Source organism: Pongo pygmaeus, chromosome 20 (assembly GCF_028885625.2).
Source record: "Pongo pygmaeus isolate AG05252 chromosome 20, NHGRI_mPonPyg2-v2.0_pri, whole genome shotgun sequence".
Taxonomy (NCBI): domain Eukaryota; kingdom Metazoa; phylum Chordata; class Mammalia; order Primates; family Hominidae; genus Pongo; species Pongo pygmaeus.
Window position 1 is genome coordinate 12,691,889 of NC_072393.2, and position 22,516 is coordinate 12,714,404.

General features: G+C 41.8%; 2 protein-coding genes across 6 annotated transcripts in view; both read right to left on the reverse strand.

Annotated features, from left to right (window-relative positions):
- ZNF443 (zinc finger protein 443) overlaps window positions 1-20,747 on the reverse strand; it is a 35,387-nt gene extending 14,640 nt beyond the window's left edge. The window contains exons 1-3 of one of the 2 annotated variants that reach the window (XM_054464075.2): window positions 13,621-14,505; window positions 13,301-13,417; window positions 12,499-12,644 (exon numbers count right to left, since the gene is read on the reverse strand). In XM_054464075.2, coding sequence (XP_054320050.1) covers window positions 12,499-12,644; window positions 13,301-13,417; window positions 13,621-13,660 — 303 coding nt within the window. In that variant the 5' untranslated portion in view covers window positions 13,661-14,505. Of the gene's footprint in view, window positions 1-12,498; window positions 12,645-13,300; window positions 13,418-13,620; window positions 14,506-20,711 lie in introns of those variants that run through there. The other variant, XM_054464076.2, reaches the window with a different exon arrangement.
- Window positions 15,437-22,516, reverse strand: part of ZNF709 (zinc finger protein 709) — a 52,357-nt gene continuing 45,277 nt past the window's right edge. For all 4 annotated transcript variants that reach the window (XM_054464080.2, XM_054464083.2, XM_054464082.2 and 1 more), the window contains 3 exons: window positions 20,974-21,100; window positions 20,712-20,769; window positions 15,437-19,988 (listed from right to left, as the gene is read on the reverse strand). In XM_054464080.2, coding sequence (XP_054320055.1) covers window positions 18,251-19,988; window positions 20,712-20,769; window positions 20,974-21,100 — 1,923 coding nt within the window. In that variant the 3' untranslated portion in view covers window positions 15,437-18,250. The remainder of the gene's footprint in view (window positions 19,989-20,711; window positions 20,770-20,973; window positions 21,101-22,516) is intronic.

A 22,516-nucleotide genomic window follows, 5' to 3' on the forward strand; every position in this document is an offset into this window, starting at 1 on the left:
TGGTGCAATCTTGGCTTACTGCAGCCTCCACCTCTGAGGTTCAAGCAATTCTCCTGCCTCAGTCTCCCAAGTAGCTAGGATTACAGGTGCCCGCCACCACACCTGGCTATTTTTTTGTATTTTTAGTAGAGACGGGGTTTTGCCATGTTGGCCAGGCTGGTCTTCAACTCCTGGCCTCAGGTGATCCACCTGCCTTGGCCTCACAAAGTGGTGGGATTACAGGCATAAGCCACCATGCCCGGCCCTCTCTCTTTTTAACTAATAATATATGTTTTCTATATCTGAGTGCTCCAATGTTGGGTGTACATATGTTCACAATTGTTACATCGTCTTGCTGAATTGACCTCTTTATAATTGCATAGTGACCTTCTTTGACTTTTCTTACAGTTTTTGTCTTGAAATATATTTTGTCTAAGTATTGCTACTCCTGCTCTTTATTGGTTTCCACTGGCATGGAATATGTTTTTCCATTCCTTTATTTCCAGTCTATGGGTTTCTTTATAGGTAAAGTGTGTTTCTTGTAGGCAACAGATCATTAGGTCTTGTTTTTTAATCCATTTAGCCATTCTATGATTTTTGATTGGATAGTTTAGTTCATTTACATTCAGTGTTATTATTAGTAAGTGAGAACTTACTCCTGCCATTTTGTTATTTGTTTTCTGGTTGTTTTTTCATCTTCTCTCCCTTCTTTCCTTCCATCCTGTCTTCTTTTTAGTGAAGGTGACTTTCTCTGGTGGTATGATTTAACTTCTTACTTTTTATTTTTTGTGTATCTGTTGTATATTTTTTGACTTGAGGTTGCCATGAGGTTTGCAAATACTATCTTATAACCCATAATTTTAAGCTTATAACAACTTAATGCTGTTTGTATAAACAAAGAAACAAACAAAAAGAAATCTAATGAAAACTCTATGCCTTAACGTCATACCCCTGCTTTTTAACTTTTCTTTGTTTCTATTTATATATTGCTTGTACTGTCTGTGTTTTGAAAAGTTGTTGTAGTTATTATTTTGGATTTGTTCATCATTTAATCTGTCTACTTAAGAATAATTTACGGCCAGGCGTGGTGGCTCAAGCCTGTAATCCCAGCACTTTGGGAGGCCAAGGCGGGCAGATCACAAGGTCAGGAGATCGAGACCATCCTGGCTAACACAGTGAGACCCCGTCTCTACCAAAAATACAAAAAATTAGCCAGGCATGGTGACAGGCGCCTGTAGTCCCAGCTACTCGGGAGGCTGAGGCAGGAGAATGGCATGAACCCGGGAGGCGGAGCTTGCAGTGAGCCGAGATCACACCACTGCACTCCAGCCTGGGTGACAGAGCGAGACTCTGCCTCAGAAAAAAAAAAAAAAAAAAAAAAAAGAATAATTTACACACCACAGTTACAGTGTTACAATATTCTTTTTCTTTTTTTTTTTTTTTTTGAGATGGAGTCTCGCTCTGTTGCCTGGGCTGGAGTGCAATGGTATGATCTCAGCTCACTGCAACCTCCACCTCCCATGTTCATGCAATCCTCCTGCCTCAGCCCCCCTAGTAGCTAGGATTACAGGCACACACCACCATGCTTGGCTAATTTTTGTATTTTTAGTAGAGACCGGGTTTCGCCATGTTGGCCAGGCTGGTCTCAAACTCCTGACCTCAGGTGATCCACCTGCCTCAGCCTCCGAAAGTGCTAGGATTACAGACGTCAGCCACCGAGCCCGGCATACAATATTATTTTTGTTTGTGTGTACTTACTAATACCAGTGAGTTTTGTATCTTCAGATGATTTCTTATTATATATCCTTTTCTTTGTGATTGATATAGTTCCTTTAGTATCTCTTGTAGAACAGGACTGGTATTGATGAAATCCCTCAACTTTTGTTTGTCTGGTAAAGTCTTTATTTCTCCTTCATGTTTGAAGGATATTTTCACTGAATATGCTATTCACGGATAAAAGTTTTTTTTCCTTCAGCACTTTAAATATGTCATGCTGCTCCCTCCTGGTTTGTAAGGTTTCTACTGAAAAGTCTTCTGCCAGTTGTATTGGAGCTCCATTGTTTGTTTTGTTTCTTTTCTCTTGCTGCTTTTAGAATCCCTTCATCCTTGACCTTTGGGGGTTTGATTACTAAAAGCCTTGAGGTTGTCTTCTTTGGGTTAAATCTGCTTGGTGTTCTATAACCTTCTTGTGGTTTGATATTGATATCTTTCTTTAGGTTTGGGAAGTTCTCTGTTATTATCCCTTTGAATGAACTTTATACTCCTATCTCTTTCTCTACCACCTCTTTAAAGCCAATGACTCTTAGATTTGCCCTTTTGAGGCTATGTTCTAGATCCTGTAGACATGCTTCAATGTTTTTTATTCTGTTTTCTTTTGCCTCCTCTGACTATTTTCAAGTAGTCTGTCTTCAAGCTAATTATTTCTTTCTTTCTTTTTTTTTTTTTTTTTTGAGGCGGAGTCTCACTCTGTCTCCCAGGCTGGAGTGCAATGGTGCTATCTCGGCTCACTGCAAGCTCTGCCCCCCAGGTTCATGCCATTCTCCTGCCTCAGCCTCCCGAGTAGCTGGGACTACAGGTGCCCACCACCACACCCGGCTAATTTTTTGTATTTTTAGTAGAGATGGGGTTTCACCGTGTTAGCCAGGATGGTCTCAATCTCCTGACCTCATGATCTGCCCACCTCGGCCTCCCAAAGTGCTGGGATTACAGGTGTGAGCCACTGAGCCTGGCCCAAGCTAATTATTTCTTCTGCTTGATCAATTCTGCTACTAAGAGACTCTCATGCATTCTTCAGTATGTCAACTGCATTTTGAACTCCAGGATTTCTGCTTGATTCTTCTTTTTTTTTTTTTTTTTTTGTGAGATGAAGTCTCACTCTGTCCACCCAGGCTGGAGTGCAGTGGCGTGATCTCAGCTCACCACAACCTCTGCCTCCCAGGTTCAAGCAATTCTCATGCCTCAGCCTCCCGAGTAGCTGGGATTACAGACATGTGCCACCATGCCTGACTAATTTTTATATTTTAGTAGAGATGGGGTTTCACCATGTTGTCCAGGCTGGTCTGGAACTCCTGACCTCAGGTGATCCACCTACCTTGGCCTCCCAAAGTGCTGGGATTAAAGGCATGAGTGACTGTGCCCGGCCTTGATTCTTTTAAATTATTTCAATCTCTTCATTATATTTATCTGATGGAATTCTGAATTCCTTCTCTCTGTTATCTTAAATTTCTTTGAGTTTCCTCAAATAGCTACTTTGCATTCTCTGCCTGAAAGGTCACAAATCTCCATTTCTCCAGGATTGGTCTCTGGTGCCTTATTTAGTTCATTTGGTGAGGTCACATTTTCCTGGATGGTTCTGATGCTTGTGGACATTTATCCCTGTCTGAGCATTGAAGAGTTAGGTATTTATTGTAGTCTTCTCAATCTGGGCTTGTTTGTACTCACCCTTCTTGGGAAAGATTTTAGATATTTGAAAGGACTTAGGTCTTGTGATCTAAGGCATCTCTACATTAAGGGGCATCCCAAGCCCAGTAACAGTGTGGTTCTTGCAGACTCTTAGAGGTACCACCTTTATTATCTTGGATCAGATCCAGAAGAATTTTCTGGATTACCAGGCAGAGATGCTTGTTCTGTTCTCTTTTCTTTTCTTTCTTTTTTGTTTTTTTTTAGATGGAGTTTCGCTCTTGTTGTTGCCCAGGCTGGAGTGCAATGGCACGATCTCAGCTCACCGCAACCTCTATCTCCCGAGCTCAAGCAATTCTCCTGCCTCAGCCTCCTGAGTACCTGGGATTACAGGCATGCACCACCACACCTGGCTAATTTTGTATTTTTAATAGAGATGGGGTTTCTCCATGTTGGTCAGGTTGGTCTCAAACTTCTGATCTCAGGTGATCCATCTGCCTCGGCCTCCCAAAGTGCTGGGATTACAGGCATGAGTCACTGTGCCTGGCCTGTTCTCTTCTCTACTCCAAACAGCATGTCTCTCTCTTGCTCTGTTCTGAGCCACCTGGAGCTGGGGCTGGGGTGACACAAGCACCCCGGTGGCCACCATCACTGAGACTGTGCCAGGTCAGACCTGAAGTGAGCACAGCAGTGGGTCTTACCCAAGGCCTGCTGTAACCACTACCTGGTACCACCTGTGTTTGCTCAAGGCCCTGAGGCTCTACAACCAGTGGGTGGCAATACCAGCCAACTTGTTTCCTTCCCTTCAGGGTGGCAGGTTCCCCCAGGCCCTGTGTGGGTCAAGAGGTGCTATCCAGGAGCCAGTGACTGGAGTAAAAAAACTCAGAAGTCTACCTGGTGTTCTAATTGTACTGTGGCTGAGCTGGCACTCAAATCATGAGATGCAGTCCTTTCCTTTCCACAGGCAGAGAAGCCTCACCCCATGGCCACCACCACCAAAGGCCCATGGGGAGTACTGCCAGGCTACTGGCAATGTTCTCTTAGAGACCAAAGGCTCTTGAGTCAGCTTGTGGTGAAGCTGCCTGGCCTGGGATTCACCCTTCAGTGCAGTGGGCTCCCCTCTGGTTCAGGGAAGGCCCAGAAATACCATCCAAGATCCAAGGCCTGGAATCAGGGATCCCAACAGCCCACTTGGTGCCTACCCCAGTGTGGACAAGCTGGTACCGAACATGCAAAAGTCTCTTTTGCTTTTCCCTCCACTTTTTTCAAGCAGAAGGAGTCTCTCCCTGTAGCCACCACAGCTGAGAATGTTCTGAGTTTCACTCAACGCCTATGGTGCACTACCAGGGTGTTGCTGCTGGTTATTCAGGGCTGACTCTTCAGTCAGCAGGTGATGGGTCCTTCCAGGACTGAGTCCTTTCCTTCAAGGCAGTGGGTTTCCTTCTGGCCCAGGATGTGTTTAGAAATGTCATCCAGGAGCTAGGGCCTGCAAAGGGGACCTAATGACTATGACTGGTGGCGTATCCTACTGTGGCTGAGCTGGTATACAAAGTGCAAGATAAAGTTCTCTTTACTCTTCCCTCTCCTCACCTCAAGCAGAAGGAAGGGGTCTCTTTTGGAGCTGTGAGCTGTGCTGCCTGGGATTGGGAAAGGGGTAGCACAAGCACTCCCTTAGCTGCCCTAACTGTTGTCTTACTAGGTTACACGCCCCCCAAGTCCACTGGCTCTGAGCCCAGCTCAGTACTAGGAATTGCCTCAGAGTTGCAGTCCTTGTGGCTTAGATTGCCTTTCAAGTTTATTTAGGATTCCAGAGCATTTTAGCCCACAGTGGTGAGGCTCACTGGAACTCAAGTTCCAGCCACTGGGATGGGTAATTCCCCTCTGACTAGAGCTATTTATTTATTTATTTTGAGACGGAGTTTCGCTCTTGTTGCCCAGGCTGGAGTGCAATAGTGCAATCTCGGCTCACCGCAACCTCCGCCTCTTGGGTTCAAACTATTCTCCTGCCTCAGCCTCCCAGGTAGCTTGGATTACAGGCATTCACCACCACACCCAGCTAATTTTGTAGTTTTAGTAGAGACGAGGTTTCTCCATGTTCGTCAGGCTGGTCTCGAACTCCTGACCTCAGGTTATCCGCCCGCCTTGGCCTCCCAAAGTGCTGGGATTACAGGTGTGAGCCACCGCACCCGGCCAAAACTCAAGTTTTTTAAGAGAATGGGCAGGAAGTTCCAGCCCACCTTACCAGCCACTAGAGCTGATTTAAATGCTCCCTCTGTGCGTGGGCATCAGCCGAATTCAGCCTGGTTTTGCTTTCTACTTCTTGGTAGAAGAGCTGAGGCAGGACTGGCTTGTCTGTCATAATATAAAAGAGTCTTGGAAGATGTCTGGGGTCCAGGGTCTAAAACCCCTCGTGGCCTTTGGAACACCAATCTCTGTGCCAAAGGGTGGAAGGCTGCCCTGCCGCACCACAAATCTAAGCCCAGGGCATAAAACCCCTTATGGCTTGGATGGAATCCAGGGCTCAGGGCATAAAACCCCTCATAGCCTCTGGAATGTGCACAGACTTGTTGGTTGCTCTCCCAGGCTCGTAAACATGTTCTCTATTATCTCCAAGCAGCAGAGCATATTATATATGCATCAAAGAAAATGCTAAACCATCACAGATACGCTTGATGCACCGCTACCTTTCTATCCTCACGCCCTCACCTGTTTACCCCCACGTCCTCATGACCTGCTTCTTTGTTTGATCACCAATAAATAGTGTGGGCTCCCAGTGCTCAGGGCCTTCACAGCCTCCATACCAGCGTTGGCCCCCTGGACCCACCTTATGCACTCTTAACTTGTCTTTTCTCATTCCTTTGACTCCGCTGGAGTTTGTAGCCCCCACGGCCTCGTGTTGGGTCTAATCACCCCAACATTTCTGGCACCCAACGTGGGGCTATGAACACTCCGGTGAAGGAACACTAGAGCGTGCGGAAGCAGAGGACACATTATCAGAGGACACCTGAGGATGACTAAAAGAAGCTTGGTGGGTAAGCTGGGCACTCAGAAGAACCAGGTAACAATGGAACAGAATGCAAGTAAATATTTTGCTTATTTAAATTTCTTAAGGCATTTATTATGGAGAGGGGGAGTGAAAGTACTCAGAACTTATTAACACTCTTTAATACAATACAGCAGTTTTGCCCATGGTTCCCAGAACAAGGGACAATGGAGCTAGATGAATGGGAAAGAATTGGCAGAAATTTTAAAAAGGCGTATAAAGAAGGAGCCAAAATTCGTTTCTGTTTGGTCAGTGTGGGCATTGATAAAGGCAGCTCTTGAGCCATTTCAAACAGATGACAAGGCAGATTCAGATGAGGAAGAGGTAGACAAGTGTAAAAAATTAACTTCAGATTCTGAATGTGAGGAACAGCAACCGGAAGAAATTAAAAGAAAAGAAATGGAAACTGAAAAAGGTATATTTTACTAGCCCTTCGGTTCCATCTGCTGAATTAAGTGAATGGCCACCTCCTCCCTCTCCTGCTAATGGGTGAGAAGATGAATTAGCTGTAAAACTTACCGCTCCGGTAGCTGCAACATTAAAACCTGGAGCAATTGGTGGTGCTATATAAAATTTTATTCAGAAGGCTAGAGCTGAAGGAGACCTAGAAGCATGGCAATTTCCCGTTACTATAATCCAGAGAGGAGGACAGAATATAGCTAGTTGGGCCACCTTTCCTTTTAAGTTGTTAAAGGAATTCAAGCAAGCCATTAGTCAATATAGGCCAAATTCTCCTTTTGTACAAACTTTACTAAAAAATGTGGCTCTTGATAATAGATTAATACCATATGGCTGGAATACTTTAACAAAATCTGTTCTCACTCCATCTCAGTACTTGGAGTTTAAAACTTGGTGGGCTGATGAAGCTCAAACTCAGAGAAGAGAAAACACACAAGCACAGCCGCCTGTGCCTGTTTCCTTTGAACAGTTAATGGGGTTGGGCCCTAATTGGGGCCAATTAGACAATCAAACAGTAATGAAAAATGTTGCCATTGTTCAGTTACGCACTGTGTGCTTACAGGCATGGAAAAAAAATGTCACAGGGAAAAAATATCCTTCTCTCATTAGACCTATGAGAGGGAAGGCTCATTTGACTGAATATATTAAGGCTTGTGATGGCATTGGGGGGAAATTTACATACGGCTACTCTTTTGGCTCAAGCTATGGCTGGACTAAACGTGGGAAAAAATATGCCCCATTTCTCAGGCTCTTGTTTTCATTGTGGGCAATTTGGACACACAGAAAAGGAATGTAGAAAAGGAAATCAAAAGGCAAAAACTATTACCATCAATCAACAGAAAAGTCCCAATGTATGCCCCCGATGTAAGAAGGGCAATCACTGGGCAAATCAGTGTAATTCTAAATTTAGCAAAGATGGGCAACCTCTTTCAGGAAACAGGAAGAGGGGCCCACCTCGGGCTCCTCAACAAACCAAGGCGTATCGAGCACAGTCAGTGCCCTTACAAACATACAACAATTGTCCCCTGCCACAGCAGGCAGTGCTGCCGTGGATCTCTGCAGCACAATTCCCATTTCCCTACTTCCTGGGGAGCCACCAAAGAAGGTCCCCATGGGAGTTGGGAGCCCTTTACCCTCAGGAACAGTTGGTCTATTGCTTGGAAGGTCTAATTTAAATTTAAGAGGTGTCATTGTACATAAATAATTGATTCTAATTATACCGGAGAGATTCAATTAGTTATTAGTTCCTCAATTCCATGGTCTGCTTTCCCAGGAGAAAGAATTGCTCAGTTGTTACTGTTACCTTATGCAAAACTGGGAAGCAGCACAGTAAAAAAAATAATAATAATAATAGGAGGATTTGGTGGTACGAATCCAGCAGGAAAAGCTGTATATTGGGTTAATCAAGTGTCTGATAAGAGACCTATTTGTACAGTAACCATTCAAGGAAAGGACTTTGAAGGGTTAGTAGATACTGGAGCTGATGTTTCTATTATTGGTTTAAATCAATGGCCCCGGCATTGGCCTAAGCAAAAGGCATCCATTGGTATTGTTGGAGTAGGGGCTGCTTCAGAATTTTTTAAAGTTCTTTAATTTTGCCATGCCAAGGGCCGGATGGCCAAGAAGGGACAATTCAACCTATTATTACACCTATTCCTGTCAATCCATGGGGTAGAGACTTATTATAACAATGGGGTGCTAAAATATCTATTCCTATGGATCAGTATAATAATAACAGTAAACAAATGATGAGAAAAATGGGATATCTGCCGGGGAAGGGACCGGGAAAAAAAAATAAAAATGGCCAACCAGAACCTTTAGAACTAAAAGGGCAAACAGATCAAACTGGATTAGGGTATCATTTTTAGGAGCTGCAATTGCTGAGCCTCCGGCTCCCATTCTGCTTGTTTGGTTAACTGCCAAACCAGTTTGGGTGGAGCAATGGCCGCTGAAACAGGAAAAACTGGAGGCTTTAAAAGAATTAGTGCAGGAACAATTACAAAAGGGACACATAGAGCCTACTTTCTCCCCTTGGAATTGTTATTAAGAAAATATCAGGGAAATGGAGAATGTTAACAGATTTGAGGGCTGTTAATGCTATAATTCAGCCCATGGGCGCACTGAACCAGGGCTGCCCTCTCCAACAATGATCCCAAAATACTGACCTCTCATAGTAACAGATTTAAAACATGATTTTTTACCATTCCTTTAGCTACTCAAGATTATGAAAAAACTGCTTTTACTGTTCCCACTATAAATAACAAAGAACCAGTGGACAGATACCATTGAAAAGTACTGCCACAAGGCATGTTAAATTGCCCATTTGTCAGACTTATGTTGGAAAAGCTGTTAAGCCAGTTAGAGAACAATTCAAAAAATGTTATATTATCCACTATATGGATGATATTTTATGTGCAGCTGAAACTAGGGAGGAATTAATGCTATGCTACAAACAGTTAGAAAAGGCTGTAACTGCAGCAGGGTTAATCATAGCCCCCGATAAAATCCAGACTTCTACTCCCTTTCAGTATTTAGGAATGAAAGTAAAACAAAGTACTATTAAGCCTCAAAAAGTTCAAATTAGAAGAGATAATTTAAAGACTAAATAATTTTCAAAAATTATTCGGAGACATTAATTGGATTTGTCCCAATTTAGGCATCCCTACTTATGCTATGTCTCACCTCTTTTCTACCTTACGAGGTGATTCTAACTTAAACAGTAAATGCTGTTAGAGGAACTTCAATTAATTGAAGAAAACATTTCTTGTTTTATTCCATTAGTGAGGACATCTAGGATGATGATGAATAGCAGTGGTGAGAGGAGGCATCCTTACCTCGTTCCTGATCTTAGTTGAAAAGCATCTAGATATCAAAATTAAGTATGATCTTAGCTTTGGCTTCTTTTTAGAGGTTCTTTATCAAGTGAGAGAAATTTGCTTCTATCTGCTATTAGGTTTATGGACCTGAGCATGCCACCTAATCATTGCTTTTCCCTTTTCTTTCTGTAAAAAATCCCTCAGAATTCATATAAAGTTGCGAGTTTCAGGTTGGTTGGCTCTGACTGATCACCTGTATTATGGACCATCTGTGTGATTATGGGGAAAAGTTCAGGACACCAGCAACCTACATTGGATGGGACCACCTCTGACTCCAGGGATTGCCACTCAATCTTTCTGAGATTAGCACCCATATCCAACAAGGTAATTTTGCCTAAGACCCTGGTGGGAACCAGCAGCCTTACGATCTCAAGATTATCCCTTTGACATGCTGGTAAGCAGCAGTACTACAGAAAATAATATAGGCCCCCTGGCTACTTGTTTTGCTTTGGGAGAACAGTTGAGTTACATCCTCTCATGCTTTGGAAAGGACTGCTACCAAATGTACCTTCTTTTCTTTCCTCATCAGTGCCTGACCATGGGGTATCATGGATGTGCATGTTTCAATAGCCTCCCACTCACCCCATTGGTGAGAGAGGAATTAGGGCCCTAGGGCTATTTAGGTAGCCTAACACATGATATCCATCACTGGACAAATGCAACTGACAACAGTTTATTAGTCATATATATTCACAGCCCAGATAAGGAGGGTACCATAAGTCATGCAGATCCACAAAGAAAATGCATTTGGGAGCAGAGGGCCCAAACATGGCTGTGGGAAACAGGCTTTGTAGTATCAAAAGGGTGAGGTACCCCTTGGTTTTCTTGGGAGGATGTGATTCACTTCTTTGAATAATGTGTGGGTTAGCAAGGATCTGAAACCCCTTATACAAGAGACAAAGACTATATAACTATGCTATAATAGTATAAAACTGTATTATGCAGTATAGTATAATAGTAATTATATATTTTAGTTATACATAACATATACCAGTTATATGTTTTATATATACAATTATATATCATTATACAATATATTACATATTATATATACAAATATATCTATAAATGTACATGTAAACACACTACAGGCTATACTAGATAATGCTATACTATATAGTAGAAAATGGTCCAGAAATATCTCTTTTGAATATAGCTGCAGAGGCCCAACAAAATACCAGCAAATTGAATCCAGCAATATATAAAAAGACCTATACAACATGACCAAGTTGGATTGAGCTCAGAAAAGCAATGTTGGTTTCACATATAAATATATATTAATATACCATATTTACAGAATAAGGGATCTATTATCACAGGGTCATCCCAAAAGGCACAGAAAATGATTTTTTTTTTATTCAGATAGGGTCTTGCTCTGTCACCTAGGCTGGAGTGCAGTGGTGTAATCATAGCTCACTGCAGCCTTGAACTCCTGGGCTCAAGTGATCCTCCCACTTCAGCCTTCTGACTAGCTAGGGCTACAGGCATGCACCACAACACTCAGCTAATTTTTAAATTTTTCTGTAGAGACGAGGTCTTGCTATATTGCCCAGGCTGATCTCAAACTCCTGGCCTCAAGTAGTCCTCCTGCCTCAGCCTCCCAAAGTGTTGGAATTATAGGCGTGGCTCACACCTGGCCAGATAACGAATATGAATATGAAAATACTCAATAGAGTACAAATAGGATGGAACTTTCTCAATGTGCTATAAGGCAGCTATGAGAAACAGCTAACATCATACTTGATGGTGAAAGATTGAACGCTTTTTATCTTAGATCAAGAAGAGTGTCTGCTTTTATCATTTCTATTCAACATGTTAAAGAAGGTGCTACCAGGGCAATCAGGTAAGAAAATGAAATGAAAGCACTCCAGATATTAAAGGGCATACATACATAGCCCCCCCAGACAGACATACAACATCGCACAGACTTGATCACTGCACATACAGGTGGACAAACCCAGACACAGACACACAAACTTCCAAACTTACAAACCCTCAGTGATTAAAGCCCCAGAGACACCAACGGATGCCCCCAGAGACATCAACAGCCCAGGCCCTCTGCAATGTTCCCTAGCTTCCTTTCCCTCTTTAGGACTAACCACCATCTGATACATCATGTAATTTTGCTTGTATCTCATTTCTTGCCTCCTAGAATGTCAGCTTCAAGGGAACACTATTAGCTAAGGTTTGTTCACTATGAAACCTACAAAGGACCTGTTACATAGAAGAGTTTAATACATATTGAATTATTGGGACTCTCTGTCACACACATACACACACACCCACACACCTCATTATAGGGCCACATCCACTTATCTTAAGAGTGAATTGTTAGGCCGGGCGCGGTGGCTCACGCCTGTATTCCCAGCACTTTGGGAGGCCGAGATGGGTGGATCATGAGGTCAGGAGATCAAGACCATCCTGGCTAACACGGTGAAACCCCATCTCTATTAAAAATACAAAAAAATTAGCCGGGCGTGGTGGTGGGTGCCTGTAGTCCCAGCTACTCAGGAGGCTGAGGCAGGAGAATGGCGTGAATCCGAGGCGGAGCTTGTAGTGAGCCAAGGTCGCACCACTGCACTCCAGCCTGAGTGACAGAATGAGACTCCGTCTCAAAAAAAAAAAGAGTGAATTGTTCTCACCTCCATCCCATGTGGCAGAAAAAGTGTGTAAGTATTGCAAAACAAATTTTAAAATAAGTTTTAAAATATGAATATTTTAAAAGTATATAATTATACAAACCTTGCAATGTTCTTCTAAGTTTAAAGTTTTTGGCTGGGCATGCTGGCTCACGCCTGTAATCCCAGTATTTTGAGAGGCTGAGGCAGGTGGATCACTTGAGCTCAGGAGTTTGAGACCAGTCTGGGCAACATGGCAAAACCCCATCTCTACAAAAAAAGAAAAAAGTCAGGCATGGTGGTGTGCACCTGTGGTCCCAGTTACTTGGGAGGCTGAGGTGGGAGGATCACTTGAGCCCAGGAGGCGGAGGTTGCAGTTGAGCCAAGATTGCACTACTGCACTCCAGCCTGGGTGACAGAGCAAGACAGTCTCAAATAAAAAAAAAAAAATTTTTTTTTTTTTGGCAGTGCCCAGTACAGGTGGTGGCACACATTAGGACTTCAAAATCCAGAGATTCCATGATTCTGAGTTACGAGGTCAAGAGATTGAGACCATCCTGGCCAACATGGTGAAACCCCGTCTCTACTAAAAATACAAAAATTAGCTGGGTATGGTGGCACATGCCTGTAGTCCCAGCTACTCAGGAGGCTGAGGCAGGAGAATCACTTGAACCTGGGAGGTGGGGGTTGCAGTGAGCCAAAATCACGCCTCTGCACTCCAGCCTGGCAACAGAGTGAGACTCCATCTCAAAAAAAAGAAGGCCAGGCATGGTGGCTCATGCCTGTAATCCCAGCACTTTGGGAGGCTGAGGCGGGCAGATCATGAGGTTAGAAGATCGAGACCATCCTGGCCAACATGGTGAAACCCCATCTCTACTAAAAATACAAAAAAAAACAAAAAATTAGCTGGGCGTGGTGGTGGGCACCTGTAATCCCAGCTACTTGGAAGGCTGAGGCAGGAGAATGGCTTGAACCCGGGAGGCAGAGGTTGCAGTGAGCCAAGATCGTGCCACTGCACTCCAGCCTGGTGACAGAGCAAGACCCTGTCTCAAAAAAAAAAAAAAAAAAAGATATGTTAGATAATGGAAATAAATGATCAATGACAACATTCTTACTCATGGAGGTTCCCTACCCTCCAAAGCTAAGGTATCCAACACAACCGTAGCTTCCCTATTAATCTCACAGGTTGGTTGTTATTTCATTTCCTTCAAAGATCTTAATTGCTTTCTAAAAACCAAACCCTTACCTTTTATTAACCATCTCTCTTTTCCCAAATCTATAAGCATCAGAAAGGCAAGAACTTGTTTGTTTCATGTTTCTATATCCATAGCCTAGAATGTCTTGATCATTTGTGCTGAATTGTGTATGCTTTGATACCACAGTGCCAGGCCTATGAGAAAGGTTAAAAAAATTACCATCAAGAGCAAGATGGTTTGATTTGAACAGTGATTCTGTCTTTGCACCTTGCTAGGTTTGTGGTCTCTGAAAACTTATCTACACTTAAAGGACTCTGCTAGTGCACAAAGGAGAAAAAAAGTATTATATAGTTTGCTAAAGACTCAGTGAACTTACATATTTTAATAGAGATATTTTGTGGAAAACATTGTCCAATACACCATAAGAAATATTTCCATGTTTAGATAAGAAAGGTTACGAGCAGTTCCACAGGACTAGGATCTGACCTCACACTCAGGTAAGGCCAAGTCTTATCCTGTTGAAGAGAAAAATGTCACACTTCCTTCATCAGACAAAGCTACTCAGCAATCATGATGGATCAAGACAAAAACAATAACCATGTCTCTAAAAATGGTAAAAGAGAACAGAGTGGAAGTCATTAAAATGACCAAAATTGCCCTCTACTCACTAATCCAAGTGAGTGGTTTCTTAGGAATTAGGTTTAGCTCCACTTCATTCTTCATGCCTCTAGATGAGAATTATGATTACCAGTGACACAATTAAGTTCACCTCACAGCAGGCAACACACACAGGAGTGTCTCAGTTTGGTGATTAACAATCAAGTCACCTAACAAAAATCCAAATCCAAAAAGTTGTTTTGAGAAGGAGTCTTGCTCTGTCGCCCAGCCTGGAGTGCAGTGGTGTGATCTCGGCTCACTGCAACCTCTGCCTCCTGGAGTTCAAGCAATTCTCCTGCCTCAGCCTCTTGAGTAGCTGGGATTACAGGCGCACGCCACCATGCCCGGCTATTTTTAACATATTTTTTAGTAGAGATGGGGTTTCACCATGTTGGCTAGGCTGGTCTCAAACTCCTGACCTTGTGATCTGCCCACCTCGGCCTCCCAAAGTGCTGGGATTACAGGCATCAGCCACCGCGCCCAGCCGAGCACCCTCTTACTGATACTCCCCAGAGTCATTTATGGTTTATGATCATTCTTATTACTACAATTCTTAACACTCTTCTCTTGACTGCAGGTGTGATCCTGGTGATCTTTGAAAAAAAGGCACTGAAACAACCATGATTTAAGTTTTTGGTATTATGAATGCATGAGAAATTTTCTGAGAAAAAATCATAACTATATTAAGAATAAAAAATAAAAAATTCCTAAGGAAAATACTTAATCTTCAATGCACATAATATTGACTCAGAATATATGAGGATTAACTCAATAAACTTAAAAACTTAATCTGAAAATCACTGGATTAAGAAAATGTGGCAGATATACACCATAGAATACTATGCAGCCATAAAAAAGGATGAGGTCATGTCCTTTGTAGGGACATGGATGAAGCTGGAAACCATCATTCTCAGCAAACTATCACAAGGACAAGAAACAAAACACCACATGTTCTCACTCATAGGTGGGAATTGAACAATGAGAACACTTGGACAAGGAAGGGGAACATCACACACTGGGGCCTGTTGTGAGGTGGGCAGAGCGGGGAGGGATAGCATTAGGAGATATACCTAATGTAAAAGACGAGTTAATGGGTGCAGCACACCAACATGGCACGTGTATACATATGTAACAAACCTGCACATTGTGTACATGTACTCTAGAATTTAAAGTATAATAATAATAAAAAAAACTTAATCTGAAAATCTATAATTGCAATGGAATATTTTAATATATCCTTGCAGAAAATTAAAGAGACAAGTAATAGCATACAAGTTATTTGAAAACAGTTAATAAAATATTTCTAAGAAACATCTACAGAAGTTTTGTTCAACAAAAACATACACATAGTTTTTAATCACATATAATGAAACAAAATTGAAAATGTACTGAGAGGTGACATTCAACTGTAATAGGAAACACCAACAATCTGCTTGATATTAGGAAGGTGCTTATTCTTACACTGTAGGACTGGGTAAGTGCATTCACTGTACAGTACAGTGGAGGAACAAACACCCATGTAGTTCTTTTTGACTGCACCACTGTAGTTGTCATAGTGGAATCAGAAACACACGGTCACTGGTACTGTTAACAAAACATGGTATTTATTACATAAATAATACCTTCGATAAATTCAACCTAGAGATGAGGTGAGTCAGAATATCAGAGAATATTCCCAACCTTAAGAGTCTAAATAGTTGCCTGGTGGAACATTAGAATTTCTAGGAAAATCCAAACTGCAGTGCATCTTTGAGTAGAACTTTTAAAGACAATTTGTGGAAAACTACATCTTTGAAAATATGGCAGCTGGGGCCATGCATAGTGGTTCACGCCTGTAATCTCAGCACTTTGGGAGGCCAAGGTGGGCGGATCATGAGGTCAAGAGTTTGAGACTAGCCTGCCCAACATGATGAAACCCTGTCTCTACTAAAAATACAAAAAAAAAATTAGCTGGGCTTGGTGGCAGGCACCTATAATCCCAGCTACTTGGGAGGCTGGGGCAGGACAACTGCTTGCACCCAGGAGACAGAGGTTGCAGTGAGCCAAGATCGTACCACTGCACTCCAGCCTGGGTGACAGAGCAAGACTACGTCTTGGAAAAAGAAAGTAAAGAAAGAAAAGAAAGGGAAAGGGAAAGAAAGAAGGAAGGAAGGAAGGAAAATATGGCATCCAAGCAGTTAGTGGTGGTTCTAAGAATACTCTCAATTGGCAGAGCAAAGGATCAGGACAATGTGGTGGAAGCAGGTGTCCTTGAAGCCCCTATGCATCCATCTGTCTCCACATATGGTGGCTATAAAACCTGACTAATGCTTTCTTCACTTCTGCCTTCCATATCTCCTGCAAGTACGCTATTGGTGAATTATACCATGGAGCCATAAAAGGATAGATTATAGAAAACATAGGTCACAACATAACCCATGTTAACACAATCCAGGACAGCCATTTCCAGCTATAGGTTATATGGTTCTATCTCAGATCTCTCTTATTAATGCAAAGTCTATTATCCAAATCACAGCCAGAAGGAATTACAAATAGCAAACAGAAGATGAAAATAATAATTCCAATGAGAGAGTACATTGTATGATAAACTTTGCAGACTCAAAAATTTATTATGATTATTTTTTAGCATAAAAAATAGAAAAAAGGGTATTCTGTCTTCCTCTAAAAAAGCTTCTTTTGGTCAGAAAGAAAGATGAAATACATATAATGATATCTAGTACCTGCCACATAAGGCCAGTAGGAAATCCTAAAAATTACCAAATTATCATTTTTTGATGGCCCGTTACAGCACAACTAAAGAATATATAAAAATCAAAACTACTAGCTTATTATAAATACACTTCAATTCACTCATGAATCTAACAGACTTCAATATGGAAAGACAAAATTTCAGAAACTGATTTAATGAAAAAATACTATCAATTCAACTTGTGTACAAGTATAAGAGCTTACAGAATTATCTCATCTCAATGTTCTTTTGCGAAAGTAATAGAAATCCAAAATTCAGAGATCCACTTTAAGAATCAGTAACTGATAATATGTTTTATAACATTTCTGTCAAGTTGTGAATTTTCTAGAACAATATACATGAATTAATTTGCATCAGGCTTTCCCAAATTATCTACATTTATACAGTAACTCCTTAGTGGGAGTTTCAACATGAGATTGAAGTTTCACACATAAGGGAGTATCACATGAGCATTTGTTAAAATGGAAAACATTGCTATTTCTCACTTTTATAGGATTTCTATCCAGTCTGCATTCTCACATGTAAGTATGTGGGCCAACTGAAGGCTTTCTCACAATGTCTATGTTCAAGAAGTCGCTTTCCAGTGTGAGTTCATTCATGGTTTCCAAGTAAACTAAGACAAATAAAGGTTTTTCCACATTTTTTACATTTATAGGGTTTTCCACATTCTTTACATTTTTAAGGTTATAAATTCTTTACATTTATAGGGCATATGAAAATTCTTTACACTTCATATGCTTTCTCATGGTCCTTAAAAGGTCACATGACTATTGAAGGTTTTCCCACACTGCCTACATTCGCAGGGTTTCCTGTCCAGTATGAATGCTTCCTCACATTCACACGTAAATAACTGAAGGTATTCCCATGTCTTATAGTCATAGGGTTTCTCTGAAATATGAATAATTTCATGTCTTCAAAAGGAAATGGGGGCCGGGTGTGGTGGCTCACACCTGTAATCCAACACTTTGGGAGGCCCAAGGCAGGTGGATCGTCTGAGGTCAGGAGTTCGAGACCAGCCTGGCCAACATGGCGAAACCCCATGTCTACTAAAAATACAAAAATTAAGTGGGCATGGTGGTTCACACCTGTTGTCCCAGCTACTCAGGAGGCTGAGGCAGGAGAATCGCTTGAACCCAGGAGACAGAAGTTGCAGTGAGCTGAGATCGCGCTACTGCACTCCAGCCAGGGCGACAGAGTGAGAATTCAACTCAAAAAAAAAAAAAAAGGGAAATAGGACAACTGAAAACTTTGCCATATTGCTTATATACATAGGGTTACTCTCCACTATGAACTCTTTCATGTATTCGAAAGGAACGGGAACACTTGAAGGCTTTACCACATTGTTGACATGCATAGGGTTTCTCTCCAGTGTGAGTTCGTTCATGGATTCGAAAGGAACGTGAGCAACTGAAGGCTTTATCACATTGTTTACATTCATAGGGTTTCACTCCAGTGTGAGTCCTTTCATGCATTCGAACAGAACTAGAACAACTGAAGGCCTTACCACATTGTTTACACTCATAAGGTTTCTCTCCAGTGTGAGTCCTTTCATGTATTCGAATGGAACTGGAACAACTAAACGCCTTACCACACTGTTTACATTCATAGGGTTTCTCCCCAGTGTGAGTCCTTTCATGCATTCGAAAGGAACTGGAACAACTGAAGGCTTTACCACATTGTTTACATTCATAGGGTTTCTCTCCAGTGTGAGTCCTTTCATGCATCCGAAAGGAACTAGAAAAACTAAAGGCTTTACCACACTGTTTACATTCATAGGGTTTCTCTCCAGTGTGAATTCTTTCATGCATTCGAAAGGAACTGGAACAACTGAAGGCTTTACCACACTGTTTACATTCATAGGGTTTCTCTCCAGTGTGAGTCCTTTCATGTATTCGAACAGAACTGGAACAACTGAAGGCTTTACCACATTGTTTACATTCATGGGGTTTCTCTCCAGTGTGAGTTCTTTCATGCATTCGAAAGGAACTGGAACAACTGAAGGCTTTACCACACTGTTTACATTCATAGGGTTTCTCTCCAGTGTGAGTTCGTTCATGGATTTGAAAAGAACTAGGACAATCAAAGGCTTTCCCACATTCCTTGCATTTATAAGGTCCATTTCCAGTGTGCATTATCATATGTCTTCGATAGCTTGGAAGAGAAATGAATGCTTTCCCACATTCCTTACAATCATAGGGTTTCTCTCCTGTATGAATTCTTTCATGTTTTCTAAAGGAACTAGGAAAACTGAAGGCTTTGCCACATTTTTTACATTTATAGGGTTTTTCTCCAGTGTGAATCCTTTCATGACTTCGAAAGGATGTGGGACAACTAAGAGCTTTACCACATTGCTTACACTGATAGGGTTTTTCCCCAGTGTGAGTCCTTTCATGTATTTGAAAGGTTTGGTAATATCTGAAAGCTTTTCCACATTGTTTACATTCATAGGGTTTCTCTCCAGAGTGAGTTCTTTCATGATTTCGAAAAGAACTGGGATGACTGAACGTTTTCCCGCATTCTTTACATTTATAGGGTTTCTCCCCTGTGTGCATTCTCATGTGTCCTCGAAAGGTTGTGTGATAAATGAAGGCCTTCCCACATTCCTTACATTCATAAGGTTTCTCTCCAGTATGAGTTCTTTCATGTATTTGAAAGGAACTGGGCCAACTGAAAGCCTTACCACACTGTTTACATTTATAGGGTTTCTCTCCAGTGTGAGTTCTTTCATGTATTCGAAATGAACTTCGAAAGCTGAATCTTTTCCCACATTCCTTACATTCATATGATTTCTCTCCGTATTTGTGATACTCATATGATCTATGTTCAGCATGAGATCTCATGTGCCTATTAAGAGATGAATGACACATATAGTCCTTTCCACACACACTACATTCATATGGTTTTACTCTAGTAAAAGTTTTCTTGTTTGGTTTAGGATTTGGAGTCTGACTGATGGTTTCTCCAAACTGACTACCTTCTTTCCTTTCACAGAGCCTCTCTACCATATGACTTCTGTGAGAAAAAAAAAAAAAGCACACAATTAGTGGCTTTTTAAAATTAATAATTTTATAATTATTGATTATTTCACAATCATTAGTAGGTAATAGAATTACACTTTTGCCATTTTCAGGGGAAGTGTATGTCATGAATGCTCAGGAAGAGTACTTGACCAGAGCTATTATCAACACAATAAAATTCATAATATAGAGTTTCTTTCCTTTTTTTTTTTGAGACAGAGTCTTGCTCTGTTGCCCAGGCTGCAGTGCAGTGGCACAATCTTGGCTCACTGCAACCTCCGTCTCCTGGGTTCAAGCAGTTCTCCTGCCTCAGCCTCATGAGTATCTGGGATTACAGGTACCCACCACCACACCTGGCTAATTTTTGCATTTTTAGTAGAGGCAGGGTTTTGCCATGTTGGCCAGGCTGGCCTCAACCTCCACACCTCAGGTGATCTGCCCACCTCGGCCTCCCAAAGTGCTAGGATTACAGGCGTGAGCCACCATGCCTGGCCAAAATTCATAATATAGAGTTTCCTAATTTTGTTTCTAGGTGAAATATTTTTCAAATACTGAACATCTGTACCATTTTTAAGAAAACTTTCTTGGCAAAAATTTTCAAAAAATAAATAAATATGAAATGGGGCATATTTGTTTCAATTATGCCCCATTTTTTAAACTTAATGGCATGCTAAGATTCTCTCATAAAACAGTATTTTCTTTTGTAAGTACAACTCACCTTAGCTTTCTCCCCTGATTTTTGTGATCTTCAATGTTCTTCTCCTCCCAGTTTTCCCCTAAAATGCAGGCCCAGAAAAATCATTAAACCTATTCGAAATTACAGAAAAATTATTAGATTCTAAATCTAGGATGAGCTGTTATCCTGTCTGATTTATTTACTAAAGTATTCCCTTTCAACATTCTAAGCCTTGGAACCTTGTTGATGAGCAAGAAACACTTGTTTTCTAATTGACTAAGTGAGGGAATAATTTCATTCTTACCTATAGAGGCCAAGTTAACAAAGGTTTCTTGCATCACATCTCTGTAGAGTTTCTTCTGAGAGGGACCCAGCAAAGCCCACTCCTCCTGGGTGAAGTTCACAGCCACATCCTCAAAGACCACTGAGTCCTGAAACATCCCACATGTATAGAGGAGGATGGGTGAGACTGACAGCACTGGGGATATATACTCAGTTCATCAAAAGTTCATATATAATTCCTTTTTCTCCATTTATCCTGTAACTTTGTCATCAGAACTCAAATCTTTGTCCACACTTACTTCTTCATAAATTTAACACCGCCATGAATACTTGGAAATAATTTCTACATTTTTACTATGATCACTTCAAGTCTTATGCTCTCCAATGACAGGATATACAGCATCTTGGAGAAATGCTATACAAATGAAGCAAATATTTCCAGTTTAAGACCAACAATTCCTTGTAAGAAAAATACTTTTTATCTCCTGCCTTATCATGTACTATATCACTCAGCATCCCATGAAACACAGGGTCAAATCTGTACAAGATTTTTTTTTTTTTTTTTTTGAGACGGAGTCTTGCTCTGTCGCCCAGTCTAGAGTGCAGTGGCGCAATCCTGGCTCACTGCAAGCTCCACCTCCCAGGTTCATGCCATTCTCCTGCCTCAGCCTCCTGAGTAGCTGGGACTACAGGCGCCCGCCACTATGCCCGGCTAATTTTTTGTATATTTAGTAGAGATGGGGTTTCACTGTCTTAGCCAGGATGGTCTCGATCTCCTGACCTCGTGATCCGCCCACCTTGGCCTCCCAAAGTGCTTGGGATTACAGGCGTGAGCCACTGCGCCCGGCCACGAGATTTTAATGAAAAAGTATATACTGAAGAACTGTACATTTTTTCTTCTGTTCCCACGATTACACTGAAAAGCCAGAGGGCCTGTGCAACTTGCAACAACATCCTGCTGGCCATGTTGTACCGAAGTACTGCAGACCATTAGAATTAGTCAGATTCAACTGGTTGAGTGAAAATATTCTTTTAGTGAAATATTAATTTTAACTTGTTTGTGTAATATTTATCACAGACCCAGTGTTTCTTTTTTCTCCCTGTCCCATTTGATGGAGGCAGGAGGTTACTGGGATGTTAGAGCACAGGCAGGAGGAAGAAGGCATGGCAACTTAGATCATAAAATTAAATCTTCAGCAGGAGCGGTGGCTCACGCCTGTAATCCCAGCACTTTGGGAGGCTGAGGAGGGCAGATCACGAGGTCAGGAGATCGAGACCATCCTGGCTAACACAGTGAAACCCTGTCTCTACTAAAAATACAAAAAAATTAGCCAGGCGTGGTGTCGGGCGCCTGTAGACCCAGCTACTCGGGAGGCTGAGGCAGGAGAATGGCGTGAACCTGGGCGGCGGAGCTTGCAGTGAGCCGAGATTGCACCACTGCACTCCAGCCTGGGTGACAGAGCGAGACTCCGTCTCAAAAAAAAAAAAAAATTAAGTCTTCAAAAAATCCCTACACTCATGAGCCTCAGGGCTGCGACCATTGTTAGCATACATAGGATGGAGAT